At 42.9% G+C, this 15365-nt stretch overlaps 1 protein-coding gene across 1 annotated transcript in view; it reads left to right on the top strand.

The window, feature by feature from the left end:
* LOC109479630 (basement membrane-specific heparan sulfate proteoglycan core protein-like) overlaps nucleotides 1–15365 on the top strand; it is an 86520-nt gene that overhangs the window by 68110 nt on the left and 3045 nt on the right. The window contains exons 39-61 of the mRNA XM_019781616.1: nucleotides 176–271; nucleotides 419–502; nucleotides 778–1008; nucleotides 1454–1567; nucleotides 1741–1868; nucleotides 2159–2245; nucleotides 2432–2544; nucleotides 5144–5191; nucleotides 5771–6076; nucleotides 6279–6376; nucleotides 6608–6785; nucleotides 8577–8763; nucleotides 9007–9104; nucleotides 10543–10812; nucleotides 11057–11238; nucleotides 11583–11700; nucleotides 12212–12358; nucleotides 12662–12790; nucleotides 13127–13273; nucleotides 13508–13630; nucleotides 13833–13940; nucleotides 14212–14391; nucleotides 14759–15019. Coding sequence (XP_019637175.1) covers nucleotides 176–271; nucleotides 419–502; nucleotides 778–1008; nucleotides 1454–1567; nucleotides 1741–1868; nucleotides 2159–2245; nucleotides 2432–2544; nucleotides 5144–5191; nucleotides 5771–6076; nucleotides 6279–6376; nucleotides 6608–6785; nucleotides 8577–8763; nucleotides 9007–9104; nucleotides 10543–10812; nucleotides 11057–11238; nucleotides 11583–11700; nucleotides 12212–12358; nucleotides 12662–12790; nucleotides 13127–13273; nucleotides 13508–13630; nucleotides 13833–13940; nucleotides 14212–14391; nucleotides 14759–15019 — 3433 coding nt within the window. The remainder of the gene's footprint in view (nucleotides 1–175; nucleotides 272–418; nucleotides 503–777; nucleotides 1009–1453; nucleotides 1568–1740; nucleotides 1869–2158; nucleotides 2246–2431; nucleotides 2545–5143; nucleotides 5192–5770; nucleotides 6077–6278; nucleotides 6377–6607; nucleotides 6786–8576; nucleotides 8764–9006; nucleotides 9105–10542; nucleotides 10813–11056; nucleotides 11239–11582; nucleotides 11701–12211; nucleotides 12359–12661; nucleotides 12791–13126; nucleotides 13274–13507; nucleotides 13631–13832; nucleotides 13941–14211; nucleotides 14392–14758; nucleotides 15020–15365) is intronic.

Here is a 15365-nt window from a genome sequence, read left to right as displayed (position 1 = left end):
TTTCAGAGTCAGGCAGAAAGGAAAAGACTTGGTTACAGAGTTAGGCAGAAAGGAAAGGTTAATGATTCAGCTTGGCCACTGGATATTCATTTCAGTGCTCTTATTAGTACCTGTCAGCTGCTAGATAATCATCCTCGGGTCTCAGTAGCACATGTGTTGTTGTTTCTGCCCACAGGTGACAGCCTATGGAGGAAGGCTGGTGTACAGTGTGTCACATGTTCCCACCCCAACTGGCAGGCCATTGGTGGGACTGGTTGATGTGGAGCTCATTGTAAGTACAGTGTCAAGTGCATTTGATTTACAGATACTGTAAAAAGAGATTGAATCAGTCTTCTGTGCACATAAAGGCATACATGTACACATTGTGTATAAATGTTGTTGGTAAGTCTTACAAATATTGTTTTTCTCCGTACTCTAGGGTAATGAGATCATGCTGATGTACAGACACAACCAGCAGCTGACTCCCAGGGAGTCCAGGACTTTTGAAGTCATCTTCAGGGAGGTAAGGAGTACTTACTTAGATTGTTAGGGTTAGTGTTACTGTTAATTAGGGTAGCAATGCACTTTTGTAAAGCTGAAGCCTTTCTTAAAAAAAAATGACTTGCCATTGTAAATATTCTTGCTAACTGTGGATCTGAGTGTACTCAAGCTCAAACAGATACAGAACTCAAAAGGCTAATGAGAAGGAAGTACGAGAACTTGGTTGATACAGAATACAGAACACAAAAGACTCATGAACAGAAAGTTACAATGTACAACTTGACTGTACCTATGTAGGAGTACTGGCAGCGTGCTGACGGGGTCCCGGCTACGAGAGAACAGATCCTGATGGCGCTGGCAGATGTGGAGAACATCCTGATCCGCGCCTCGTACAACAGCGAGATGCAGCAGTCATCCATCCGGGACGTCAGCATGGACGTCGCCGTGCCACAGAACACGGGCCAGCTGCTGGCAGTGGAGGTGGAGGAGTGCAGGTGTCCACCTGGATACATGGGACTGTCCTGTCAGGTGGGCTGGAAACTTAACAATATTCTATTCACATTATGTGCCAGATTTTCTATACTATTTTTAAGAGCTTATCAGCTGAACTGAAGAACGTTCACTATACAGGATGCTGACAAGTTGCGCTGAGGTGGGCGTTATTTACTTTTCAACTTCTGTAAGTCCCTGGTATTCACAATGTCCTGCATGTCTGATGATACATGTAATGTCTACTAACATGATTCCACAGGGTCACATGCATCCATCTTGAAAAAATGTCCTCTATGCAACCCCCAATGAAGGGGGGTGGGTGCATAGGACATCTTAGCATAATACCTAAACTGTGTATACCTGCACCAGAGATCTCTCCAACATACTATTTGGGCAGATATACATGTATGTGACCCAGCAGATAAATTGTATTGAAGGTTATACAATCTTAATAACCACATTCGTGGTTGTTTGTTGACAGGACTGTGCCCCAGGTTTCACCCGTAATGGAGAGGGCCTGTACCTGGGCATGTGTGCACCTTGTGACTGTAACGGCCATGCCTCAACATGTGACCCTGAGACAGGTGCCTGTCAGGTGAGATTATAACATTTTTTAGATAATATGTATTATAAAGGGTTATTATCACATGTGACTTGTTCAGAATCTTCATTTTTATGCCATGTAACATGTATTTCCTTCTACTCATGCATAGCTGACATTACAAACTGATAGGCATGAGTTGGTGATCCCTATCTTTGTACCTACAGGGATGTAGAGACAACACCATCGGTGAATACTGTGACCAATGTGCTCCTGGTTTCTTTGGGGACCCGTCCAGTGGCAGGCCTGATGCCTGTAGACCATGCCCCTGCCCACTGCCATCTGTCAATAATCAGTAAGTACATCATCACCTAAAGAGGTGATTATGTCTTCCTAAGCATCGACCAGTACATGTATGTTTCTATGTACCTGTGCCCCCCTTGACCTACATTTGTATGGGAAGAGTGGCCTAGGCCGACAGGGCATTCCAGTCAGAGTAGAGGCTATTGATTGTTGATTGATGGATTGATGATCATTTGTTAACTACATGTAGTTTCTTTATGTGCTGAGAAGTGGATTGATAAGGTTATGAATGGGTCGGATTAAATGGTTGCATTTTGTTTAACACACAACTGTCCTTCCCAGGTTCTCCCCCACCTGTTTCTTGGATACAGACAGCCGCCCCACCTGCGATGCCTGCCCACCTGGGTACTCAGGAAGGGACTGTGGAGAGTAAGTACATGTACATTTAACATTACAAAGAGCCTTTAAAAGTTCTTCAGTTGCAAGTTTAAACGTTGTGAATCAAGTTTGATCACTACTACTAAAGCATCACAGATTGTTGTCCTAGCTTTATCTTTTTTCTTTTTCTTTTTTGCAATGTAAAAGGAAGTAAGTTTGTAACCTCTGTTCCTTCAGGTGTTCACCTGGCTACAATGGTAATCCCAGAGTTCCTGGTGGCAGGTGCACCCAAGCTGGAGTCGGCCCTGGACCCGGAGTTGGACCTGGAACTGGAGTCGGCCCCGGTCCAAGTAAGTGGACTAGTGTTAAGTTGTTACATGGTCTTCATTGTAACTTTCAGATTGGTGTTTCAGCATGGAAAGATACTATACAGTACAGATCGCGGGATAAGCATCATCGGGATTCGGGATTTTGCGGGATATCCCGCGGGAGTTTGCGGGATATCACGCGGGAGACTGCGGGATATCCCGCGGGAGTTTGCGGGATATCACGCGGGAGATTGCGGGATATCCCGCGGTATTCTTTCGGGAGGCCTGTCGTGTCCCGCGTACCGCGTAGCGAAAAAACTTGGTGCGAGACCCCGAAGTCTACCGCGGCTCGGAACGGCGATGGCGGCGTGCCAAATGTTTATTTTTACGTCCTGCCGGGCGATCTGTGCTGGGCCGATGGAGTCTGACGCCAGTCAACTTTGCTACAATTTTGCTACAATTTTAATGGTGTTGAAGCATAAGAATGTACGAAAATAATGTGTATAAGGTATTTCTCACGCGGTCATAGTTATTATAAAACTGCTACTTTTTTTTCAAAGCTATTGTTCAGCGCAAACTTTAAGAAACTACCGTGAATGAATACAATGTAACGTGTAGTAATCCCTCCGTCTCCGGTAAATTCGGCAAGATTGTTACCAAGAAATAAAAATTATGAGGCGTACCGGCAATAGTTTGTGGTTGTTGTGTTTCATAATCTTGTAGCTGTTGTCTTCTCATGGTAGCTTGCGTCAAGAGGTCTCCGTATTAGTATTAAGAATTGCGACAATTAAAAGTCTGCCCATCAAAATCCCGGGGCGTGCGTCTCCCCCCTCCCCAAAAACTCTTGCATCAACAAGTTCAACGACCATGTCCATAATTAATTTCGATAGATTACTATCACCCTGAAAGCAAGGAGCAAGTACTTCCACACGGCTGGCAAAGTTTCTTTCGGTAGGAAAACATTCTACATGTACTTCTGTCAGCTGCAGGGTCAGCCAACTAGATGAAAACGGAGTCGATAGCGCACGTCCAAGACACGGGAGAACCCGAAAAATAAATAAACACGGGAGAACCCGAACTAAACGTGTTTATGATAAATTTTACGGAAATTAATTCGTTCTCAGACCATAAAACTTGAAATTCACTCGGTACACTCTATGGAACTAGCCTCCTCACATGTGAAAAACGTTGTTTTGGGATGAAATTGGGATATAAGAAAATTACAATGTCGCATGCCGGCCGTGCAAGGCGGAAAAAGAAGCCACAATCCGACGTACGTATAACAATCGTCAGGCGGTGTTTCTGTGGGGCGGTGCATCTGACTCAACTCTTTGAATTCGCGGGCCGGCTGGTGGGCGGGTCCCCATCTGCGCGCTGTGATTGGCGCGCCAGAACGCCACGTGGTCAGTCGGCGCCGGGGAGTCTGCCAGCGCCGCCGCCGCTGCTGGCGACGTGCGGTTTCTATGGCGACGCGGCGTGGGAACGCCCGGCCCAACACTGGGGGTCTGCATGCCCTTTTTCGTAAGGCGTAATCAGGCGTTTTTTATTCATTGTCTTCGTAAACCGAAGGCAACCTTCCCAAAAATCAACGTAATTCGCAATCAGTACATTAGCCGCAAAGCGTAAAAGTCGTAATCAGCTCTGAAACTTTAACTTTATAGCGAAAATTTTGCGTAATTCGTAATCAGTAACCCCCATGCAGGCCCTGAACACTGCGTGGCGCACGAAATGTATAAAAGTTTGAGGCGTAAAGAACTCTTGAATTATGCTTCGCCCCCTTGTTTTACACGATGTTTAATCTCTCTTCCGTAACTCCATACGTCAACCTCCCCTATCTAGGAGAAAAATAAAGAACTCGGGTGGCGATTTGGCACGTCGATGCGTTAGATTTTTTAAAAATTATATCTGAAATAGCGCAGGTCGGGTGACATCAAAATAAAGCCGTCCACGTCGCAAGGCCGGACACAAAACTTGTTCAAGAAGGTTGTATTACTTTGTTATCGTTCTGTACCTTATTAAGCCATCAGATTTCCGATATTAAAAAAAAGAAATGTTTGGTTAAAAATACTATTTGCTCTACTGTTATTTGCATGCATTGAAAACATACTAAAACATGCACGCATCGTCTGCGTAAAAATCTGTAGTCAACGCGGTTCAACTTCAAGTAACAGCGGCGCCGGCCCTTCGGAAACCTAAGGTCTCACACCGAAGATCGGGGTTGCGGGAGAGGATTTCGTACCGCGGGATATCCCGAAAAATCCCGCAGGAGATCCCGCAAACTCCCGCAGGAGATCCCGCAAACTCCCGCGGAAGATCCCGCAAACTCCCGCGTGATATCCCGCAAACTCCCGCGGGATCTCCCGCGGGACTTGATGCTTATCCCGAGATCTGTACTGTACATCTCATTCTGTGCAAATGTGTTGTTCATACGATAGATTGTTAAATTCATTATGTTTTGTCAATTTTTTGCATCATCAGGTCTTGATAGTTTGATAAAAATGTGGTGTTAGTTTGGACTTGAGTGTAGACCAGAAGAATCAGTGTACTCTGTGGGGATCTCTCCCCCCCCCACTCCGTACACTTGTCTTGTGGCCACCCCTGGTTAATGATGTCTCCCTCTGTGTGTGTGTAACAAAAACAGGCCGTTATCCCACATACGGAAATGTGCCTGAAAGGATGACGGATGAGGGTAAGAGGAGTTGTGGGAGTAGCCACTGTAGCATTTAGCCCTCCTGCATATTTCCTGCCCCTTTCCTCTGGCTGTTGATGTGTACATGTACATGTTGTTACACTATGTGTACATGTATGGTGGCAAGTGGAAGCTCTGTAGATTGACTGCAATATGCCAGCTTTTAGATAAGCCTGACATTCTTTGTGTTTGAGCTAATAGATCTGAGTTTGAAGTTTGGCTAGTGTAGTGTATCTTTTGCACGAGAATGACAAAACAGCAGCCAGATATAGCCCAGCAGTTTAAGATAGGAAAACTGGCAAAGGTAGAGTTTGGAGCTGTTGGCATGAAATCTAGAGAATTGGAAAGATCAAAGCTTTAAGCATGGGTACAGTCCTGCTTTCTGCTGTTTGAAATATCAAATGAATGCATTTTGCAAAGACGGAAATATTCTCGGTGTCCCTCTTATGTTTTGGCAGTCTTAGTAGTGTTTATAGTCAAATACATGTATGGACAAACAGTTTAAAGCTTTGCATGAACCTTCATGTGATATGGTGGTGTAAGGATTCTTATGAATGATTTCTTTGTTTTATACTCCAGTTGGCCCAGGCCCAGGTCCTGGTCCAGTCGTCCCCCAGCAGCCCTCCATCCAAATCTACCCACAACAAGCCACCGAGACTGCCGGAAGGTCCGCACAGTTCCGCTGTGACGTGTCCGGCGCCCCGCCATTCCAGATCAGCTGGGGACGCAGTGACGGACGCCCCCTCCCGCCACGGTACAGACTGTCCAATGAGAACTCGGTTCTGACCATCAGTAACTTGGAGTCTGGCGACAGCGGATACTTCATCTGTCGAGGCTCAAACCTGTACGGGACGGCACAGGCTCAGGCTCAACTGACTGTTACAGGTATGTCAACATTGTGTTCAGGATAACCAGGGCTAGAAACTGACAGAAAAATCACCAGGAATAAAATGTTTCTGTCCCAGTAACCAGGTAGTGACTCTATCAGTGACTGGAAGAGACTTCATGATATCAAGTACATTGTACATTTGAGTTCTTGTCAGTAACAGTTGAAGTGTAACTTGTAACCTCCTTCCTCCTTTTGCAGCTCCAACTGTTCCTATCAGAGTTATTGTGGATGAACCCAAGACCCTACAAGCCACTCAGGGCCAGACTGTGCAGTTCAAGTGTATTGCCTTCAGCCAGGTATGCAGTAGACATGTATCCTTCCCATTTCTTATGTTAAAGACACGTGTCCTTCTCATTTCTTGTGTTAAAAATTGAAGATGTTGTTGATTTGTCATATACTGCTGGACTTTGGAGACAAGGAAAACAATTATGTTGACTAGAAACTTTAATGCCTTGACAACATGTAGCAGTCTAGTATGTAACTTTTTGCATCATGGCCTCATGGCATGCTGTTCCTTTATGCCTCAGGTCACATACACCTTGGTGTGGACAAAGAACGACGGCAGTGGGCTGCCAGCGGAAGCCACAGACTTCATGGGAATTCTGACCATTCCGAACGTCCAGCAACAACACACCGGCATCTACACCTGCACTGGCTCCAACATGTACAGTATCGCACAAGACTCTGCACAGTTGCAAGTCCAAGGTACGTGGTGGGGATAGAGGAAAGGCTTTGCCACATGGGAACCTCTTCCTTGTAACTTCTGCATGAGGACTTGTGTTTGAGACTGTAACATTGCTATAAGTATGATGCGGGAGATGCGGTGTACATGTATGTTGCATGTGTAAAGAAATGTCATAAAGGGACCATGCATGTCCAGTATTACTATTGTCTATTGTTGTGTTCAGTGTGTTGTAACATAGCTGTGACTGCTATTTTCTTAGTGTATGCCAATGTAAAAGTTTATTCTTATAGAGACTTAGTGTTTGTGAAGAGTGTGTGTTTTTATCCTTCATAATGATATGAATAATTTCTTGTTCAGTTCAATTTCCCTTCCCTGATCTGTGACTTTTCTTCTTCTTTTCATTGTTGTCTTCTCGTCATATGTGAATTATCTATATAAATGTAGACCCCAAAGGTCAATCTACTGTAGATCTATAAACTCAGGTAAAACTGTACCACCTCATTTTTCACAAAGTTTGCTAAATGTAGCCTGGTGAGATGTTAACACAAAGAGTGAGAATATAGACTATATGTACTACAGTGTATATAGTGCTATGGCTGTACTGCAAGGCCAGGAACTCTGTTGGGGAAACATGTATGAGCTAGATAGATTTTGATTCCTTACAAATGTGTAGTGGAGCTTAACTATTGCAGGAAGCTTTGCAAGAAGATATTGTATTTTAAAACTTATATTATTGTACTTGGTAATTACCATATTTGCATGGTGTTTATTTATACACAAAGTTTACTCACATTTATGTTGTTGTGTTGCATAATGTACCATGTTGTGTTGTTGCTAACTAAATAGACTGTGTATTGTGAATGGAGCTGGGAATTAACGTAACAGCTGCATGTTCTGACAAAAGTCTGCTGTGTGACTGGCAAATAAAGCATGTAGCAAATGTCGTGTATATTGTACTGGTGGCTTTTTGCAAGAAAACCAATAAAGTATCATTTTTTCATGAGCCTTTGAGTTTGATTTGATTTCATGTAATTTTTGTTTTAAGTTTTACTCAATTGTTGTATGCAATATGTCACACATGAAGAAGGAGGGGGGGGGGGCAATGTTAGCTGACATGTATGATGCAGCATGCTACACCGGCCACTGAAATGCATGTGTTGTCCTGGTCTTGTGTCTGTGTGTTCCATCTGCCTGTGTGACTTGTTGTGCTGTGACACTGCATTGCTGCATGGCGTCAAGGTCGCTGGGAGGAACCACTCTCTCAGGGGGACCCTCCTTCTGGAGTCCTGAACGTGGACGGTGGTAATGTGCAATGTGTACACCATACTTCGGATGTACTTAACACCTAGTGATGTTTAGGCGAATATGGAGCTGACATGAAAGCACAGGCATTTCAAGAATAGGAAAATAGCAGTACAATTTAGAGTACAATTTAGTTGAAAAAATGAGGCAGAATCAGCTTTAAAACATAGACAGCTTAGTGCTAATTTGCTTTGCACTCTTATGACTGCAAGACTGCACAATACACTACACTTGTTGAAGCTTATGCTGTCACTCTTTTAACGGCCACCTAATATTGTCTGGATAAAAACCCATTTCAAGTGCAAGTTACATGTAGGTTTGTATGACATATTGCTGTTGTTCTCTGTACAACTGTCTACTAGTACTTGCTCTTTGACTCCTTTTGCATTCCTTTTGCTGTAGTGTCCTGTCCATGTATTGTGTGGTACTATTATACCTTTTAAGCATTACCAAGATCCAGATATTAAGTGAGTCATGCATATACTGACAAGTCAATGTTTCCTGACCAGCATTGTCCCAGAGCGATGTCAATCCACCAGAGGTTCGCATCGAGCCTCGATTCCAGACCGTGAACATCGGCGACCCCGTGCAGTTCCGCTGCGTCACGTCAGGTTTCCCCCCGCCAGAGGTGGAATGGACGGGAGGTCACCGCGGCATCCTCAACCCCACATCATCGTTTGTGAATGGAGTCTTCAGGTTAGTCTGTCTGTTAAAATAGATGAATGACTGTAGTAGACTGTTGTTTTCATTTTTTGCCTGCTCTATGAAATTTGTCCTTGACTATGGCAGTTTTTACTGTAAACATCACTATGAAAACTTGGTAACTTGGAGTATGGTAGCACTATCCATGATTTCCATGCTGTATACATGTAATTGGAACAGATTGTGCAGGATTTTTATGACTGATGTCTTGAATTGAACTCTCTGTTTTGCCCCCAGCATCCCAGCTGCCATCAGACAGGATGAAGCTGAGTACTTCTGCAAGGCCAGGAACTCTGTTGGGGAAACAAGTGTTCGCACAGTGCTGTATGTAAGATGTAAGTATCGTTTTGGGCATTTTCGAATTCTGTCATAATTTTGTTCCAAGGCACCTTGAACAAAAATTGTAGTTCTTAGTCAGGTTTCTCTTTGTATAGAAAAAAACTTCTTGTCTGAATGACATTTTTATCATGTGTTAAAAGCAATTATACACAAACTCGTGACAGGATTGAAACTACACAGTCTTTCTTTATTGCTAAAAGAAATGATGTTTTATCTCAATGTGCAATAGAATGCTTAGGTTGTAGAAAATGGCTCAATAACAGAAATGTGTAAATTTAAGTGTCTCAGGCAATTTTCTTACTGGGCTTCATAATAATAGACTGCTTTATATTTTAGTGCAACAAATGAAGTTCAGTTCTTTACACTTATCTGACTTAAAGCTTGTTTGTTCTCCAGCAAAGCCCTGATTAACATATGGTTAAAAAGCTTAATTGTTGTTCCTGCTCTGTACTATTGGCTTGTTTTTTGTTTTCTTTCCTTTTCCGGACTAGTGTTTGGAACTAGGGACTTAGTACAGGGTGATTCAGGGTACTATATTATTGACACGGACATGCCAACAATTGAGGAATGTTCACAAGGCCATAAGTCACCATCCTGTGGCAAGTCTGGTAGGAGGGCTGTCATTGGTCAATTTGAATTATGTGTTCCTGGTTCGGGTTGACATGCTTGATGTGATGTCATAGACGTTGGACTGTATGTGGTATGGTAATTATTCAGAACAAGCCTCTTGACTGATGATATTTTGTGGAGAAAACAAGTTGAATGTCGTTCACATCCATGTCTGTAAAGATGACACTTGTAAGGCATCCAAACTATGTGTTTAACTCAGTTGGTGGTCTTACTCTTATGTATAAATATTAAACTTTGTATGATCCAGAACATTGATCAAATGTGGAATCTGATATCCCTAAGATTTAGGTTCCCATAATCTTTCATTTCAAAGGTAGCACATTTTTATTTGGGGTCATGACATTTCAAATAAAATGACATGTCTAAAGTAATCAATCATCAAGTAAGACCATTCCATTTTTACTCCTTACAAATGTCACCTTTAAAGTGAGAATTGCATCTATCTCTGAGGACGTTGCTGCACTGAAGCATTTTGACAGGTCTGATACATGTAACGTTATGCCTTGACAGTGACTAAGTTTCTCCTTTATTTTTTGCTGACTGTTCTTGAGTGCTTGATAACAAGATGTACAGTGGTGAAGAAGAACTATGCACTTGCATTTCTGGGAAGTGGAGACCATTAAACTAACCATCAGTGAGATAAGAATGATAAAGCAAGCTGCATAGTAAGCTTGTCATAACAACAGTACCATGTCAGCCTTATAAGAAAATTGCCTGACACTCTTGTAATACCTTTGTTTTCCTGTAAGCCCCAATACCATGTAAATTAGAGAGATACTGAGTTTTGATAATCTGATTTTTCAGTGCAAGGGGCACCAGAAGTGTCTGTGAGGCCAGAAGTGATGGAGGTACCTGAGGGAGAGCGTGTGAGGTTAGAGTGTTCTGCAAGGGGCAACCCAACTCCCACACTCTCCTGGAATAAGTACAACGACCCCCTGCCTGTTGGATCAGTGGAGAGCAACGGAGTGTTGACCATTCCTCAGGCACGGTTGTCAGACTCTGGGCACTACGTCTGCACAGCATCCAACAATATTGGAACTGAACAGAAGAGATTGGAGCTGAGAATCACAAGATGTGAGTTGATAAGAATAGTTTCTAAATACACTGTTAATGAATGTATAAGCTGTTGGAGCAACCCTTATTCACCTCAAATGTCTTAGGCCTTGAAAATGCTACGTAGGAGAAAGAAGCAATGCAGCATAAAAGAGTGTGTTGTTGAAGATAATTTCCTTTCTTCCTTCATGATTCTTCTGGGTGTTCAATGTCTTCAAATATACAGACTTTTTGCTCATGCTATCTTACTTATTACACCATCCAGTGCTGCAGAGGCCCCCCACAGCTGCCATTGAAACCGTGGGTCCAGGTGGACAGGTGTTACAGCCAAACCTCCTCACAGCTACGACAGGGCAGACAGTACAGCTGCGTTGTGTAGTGTCAGGTGAACCTGTGCCAACCATCACCTGGGGCAAACATGGAGGGGCACTGGGACAAAACCATCAGGTAAGAATTAGATGTATCTATAATTGAAGATATTGTTTAAGTTCTTCTAACATTGTATGGTACATTGGTGTATAGGGTGGATGTATAGGGTGGTGCCCATCTCAGTTTTCTTAGCTCCTGGGCCACACAGCTGTATAAGTGCACAGATGATAGAACACCAAAAGGCTAGTTCACTGGTAGCACTGTGTGTTCAGTGTCCATATTCTTTCCCCATACTTATAGGTGCTCAATCCTGCAACCAACTGCATGCAAGACAGACATTGTACCTACCAAGCTATTGCTTTGGTATAGATATTTTCGATAATTTGATTGTTGAATTGTAAAGACTGTTGTCCCTGTCCTAGGTACTGAATGATGTTCTGCGGATTGTGAGGGTGTCCAGTAACGACCGTGGCATGTATGTCTGCACAGTGGACAACATCGCCGGAGTGTCCTCGGCCTCCATCATGCTGGAAGTGGAATGTAAGATCTTACTTCTTCTTACTACTTCTTGTCAAGATGTTGAATTTATAAACTTGCATGTTCTGCCATTGCTTGTGTCCATTTACGTATAGTTAGTACCAAAGTGGTCTTCCTTAACTGCTATATCTAATTACCTTTTACTAACAATTTTAATCTGTCAGCATACATGAGAACATCACATGGACAGGACCTGGTAACATCTATATTTACATAGTGTTAAACACTTACTGTATTTTACATTTGCATCTTTTTCTCCGTACCGCTAATCATATAACCACTGTATCAAACATCTGTCCTTTATAAAAGCCATCTTTATTTGAAAATGTAGCATTGTAACTTTTTAGTACATTTTGCAATGAGGCATTTAGAGGTTTCAAGCAGCAGAAGATATGGCTTTAGACAGTGCTACTTGGAGGTACCATATGGAGAGGAGCAAGAGCTAGCTACATGTACTGACCTAACCACTTAGGCAGGCATTTAGAGTTTGATTTGGTTTTTCTCTGTGTAACAGCTCGAGACCTGCCAGCTGTTCAGATCTTCCCCACTCCCAATATGGACCTGCAGATTGGACAGTCCACCCAGCTGCAGTGTCAGGCCACCAGCGGCCGGCCAGCACCCACCATCTCCTGGAGCAGGGCTGGTAATGAGCAGTTCACAGGTAAGTCTGGCTTTCAGTTGTTGGTTTGTTCTGGTTAAAAACTTGAGATGTAAAAAGTGTTAATCTACATGTATGGATATATCTGATGTTCCAATATATATTATTGCCTTTTTTGGAGGCAATGGCTAATGAATAATGCCACATTTTTAACGTTCAAGTGGTTTGGAGTTTTTACAATGTAGTTAAAATCTACTTTTAATGGGACGTTGCCTATTTGGTGAAAAAAAATTGGGCAGATTCTGGTAAGGTTTTTTAAAAATTTGAAATTCATATGTTGAAGAAGTTGTGTTTCCTTCCCAACAGAGAGAACAGATGTAAGAGATGGAGTCCTGACCATCCGAGATGTGACCCCTGCAGAACAGGGTGCCTATGTCTGTACTGCTAACAACACTGTAGGGTCCATCCAGGCTACAGCAAACATCAGGGTACAAGGTAAGTCTGCTGCATTCTGTGAACAAGTTTCCATGGTGGAAAGCTGGCAGAAGCCTGGCATGTCATACAGATATTAGTATTATTACTGGAAAGGTGGTATCGAAGTCATAAAGGGCTGGCAAAGTGCCATTAAGTGTCAAGTCTGTCAATACAAGTGGCATACTAATGTGACCTGTGAATTAATAAATAAACCGTTACCACGAGAAATATTTTTGGAAATGGAAAATAATTAAAGGAATTTTATGTAATTTATAGTTTGAGAAAAAAATAGCATTTGTCAAAGATGTTTGTTCTCAGATGACAAAAATGTACATCTAAATCTACTGTCCACTCCAGGGTACCCACGGGTGACCATCAGTCCAGCAGGACCGGTCAGTGTTGGGCTGGGTGAGCGGCTGTACCTGGAGTGTGTGGCCACAGGTGACCCCGCACCAGTGGTCAGGTGGACCAGGGATGGACAACGCACTAGAGCCAGAGTAGAAGGTAAGGCAGATACACAAGAACTATTACCGGTAGTCTAATAGTTCCTTGTATAGAGTTCAATCTATATGTATATTTCAAAATATATTAAACTCAATATACAACCAGTGCCATACATTTTTCATTTCAGACTCAACAACTTTTCACACTATTGCAACCTAACTTGTCCAAAGTTTTGGTTCATATTTGTACTCAAAGTATGTATTGTAAAGGTTTGCCTGATATTATCCTTCTTAGGAGGTGACACCCAGAACAGTGCTGTGTTGGAGATTGACCGTGTGACTGTGGAAGATTCAGGAGTCTACACCTGCGAGTCCAACAACAACATCGGCATCTCAGAGTCTTCTGTTCAAGTCATAGGTAAACAAGTCCGGCTCCTTTTGCAGGTGTTGTGTTTTATTTAGTTTACATGTACAATATCTGCAAGGTATGAAATCAAATTTACTGCTGTCATACATGTAAGTACATTGTATATTACCGTTGTGAGGGAATACAAAGTCCAATCTGTTCTTATATTACAGAAAGGGTGCAAGTGATATAATTCTGAATATTTTTTTTGCAGTTTCTGAATCACTAGTACGACCGGATGAGATTCCAGTGGTGACCATCACTCCTCCGTTCTCTACTGTAGTGGAGGGAGACCCTGCAGAGTTCAAGTGCACTGCTACAGGTAATGACTTACTTGTATTGTGCCTTTGTCTGAAGTTATGCAGTAAGTGGAAATGCTTTCGTGCTACCATCCCTATGGACGCTTTGGAACTGACTCAATTTTGTCAATGTAATAAGCTTGGTAAATTGCATGTCTTTTGAAAAAATGAATAGTAGTCAATTTAAGATAAGCTTCCACCAGTCTTGTATGGCACCATATGACCCACATGCAATAAGCAGACAACAGTTGAAAAGGGTACCCAATGTGTTTCATCCTATCCTTGTGACTGCAGGTTCTCCACCCCCACGGCTGCGCTGGCAAAAGATCGGAGGTTCCCAGCCTCCCAGGTACCAGGTGCAGCAGGGCACGCTGACCATCCCCAGTGTGCGCAGGGAAGATGAGGGAGAGTACTCCTGCACTGCTGTCAACTATGCAGGGGAGGCTAGTCTGGCTGCAAGACTTGTCGTGCAAGGTACAGTGTAGTGAAAGGTTCTCTTTCTAGGATTACAGACAAATAGTCTCATGCCATCATGACCGGTTGATACTTGTCTGACTGCAAGAATTGTTGTAAATTTTACAGTCTAATGACATGTAGGGGTTAGATGAAATGGAATGCTTGGTACTACGGTGATGTTACCATTACTGTAGAAGCTAGACTTAGTCCAACATGTAATTGCTAAGCAATTTAGTTCAGGAAGAAGAAGAATAAACCTGGCATGATTGGAAAGATGTACTGTAATTTGCAGTTGACATTGAACAATTGTATGAGGTGCTCCTTATTCAGAGAACTCTTGAATATATACACAAGTGACAGGTTACATTGTTCTTCCTTTCCCCAGTGATTCCCATGGTCAGTATTGACCAGGAGACGATGACAGTCTCCCCTGGAGAGGAGGTCAGACTGAGGTGTGAAGCGGAGGGCACAGAGCCGATCATGTACGAGTGGACACGCGTGGACGGGGACATGAGCACGCGGGCGACTACGAGCGGAGGACTGCTGATCATCCAGCAGGTCACAACAGAGGACATGGGACAGTACAGGTGTCTCATCACCAACCCTGCTGGCATAGCAGAAGGCTTCACCAATATCATTGTCACAGGTGGGGAAATGGACAATTTTTATGTTTGGCTTGTTTGCAGACAAATTACAATATGTAATGATGATAGACATTTTTGTTTCATTGTGCTTCTTGGGAAATTTGATTTTATTTGCTGGTTTCATTTGGGATCCATCAAAGAAATTGCTTGGACTTTGCCTGGGAAAATGCCTGCAGTTTTTGTGCCGTTCTTTGATTGTCACACTTCATATTTTTTATGGGTGCAAGTTGTCACTTTTGGCTGTACTCATGGAACCAAATCAGCTAAATGTTAAAAACATCTTGATCATTGTTCAGTATTAATCTGCAGTATCTTGCATCCATAGCTGTACTTCTTAGAAACAAAATA

Source organism: Branchiostoma belcheri, unplaced genomic scaffold (assembly GCF_001625305.1).
Source record: "Branchiostoma belcheri isolate BF01 breed outbred unplaced genomic scaffold, Haploidv18h27 scaffold5, whole genome shotgun sequence".
NCBI lineage: Eukaryota > Metazoa > Chordata > Leptocardii > Amphioxiformes > Branchiostomatidae > Branchiostoma > Branchiostoma belcheri.
Note: the sequence above shows the minus strand (reverse complement) of the source record. Positions and strands in the feature narration are given on the sequence as shown.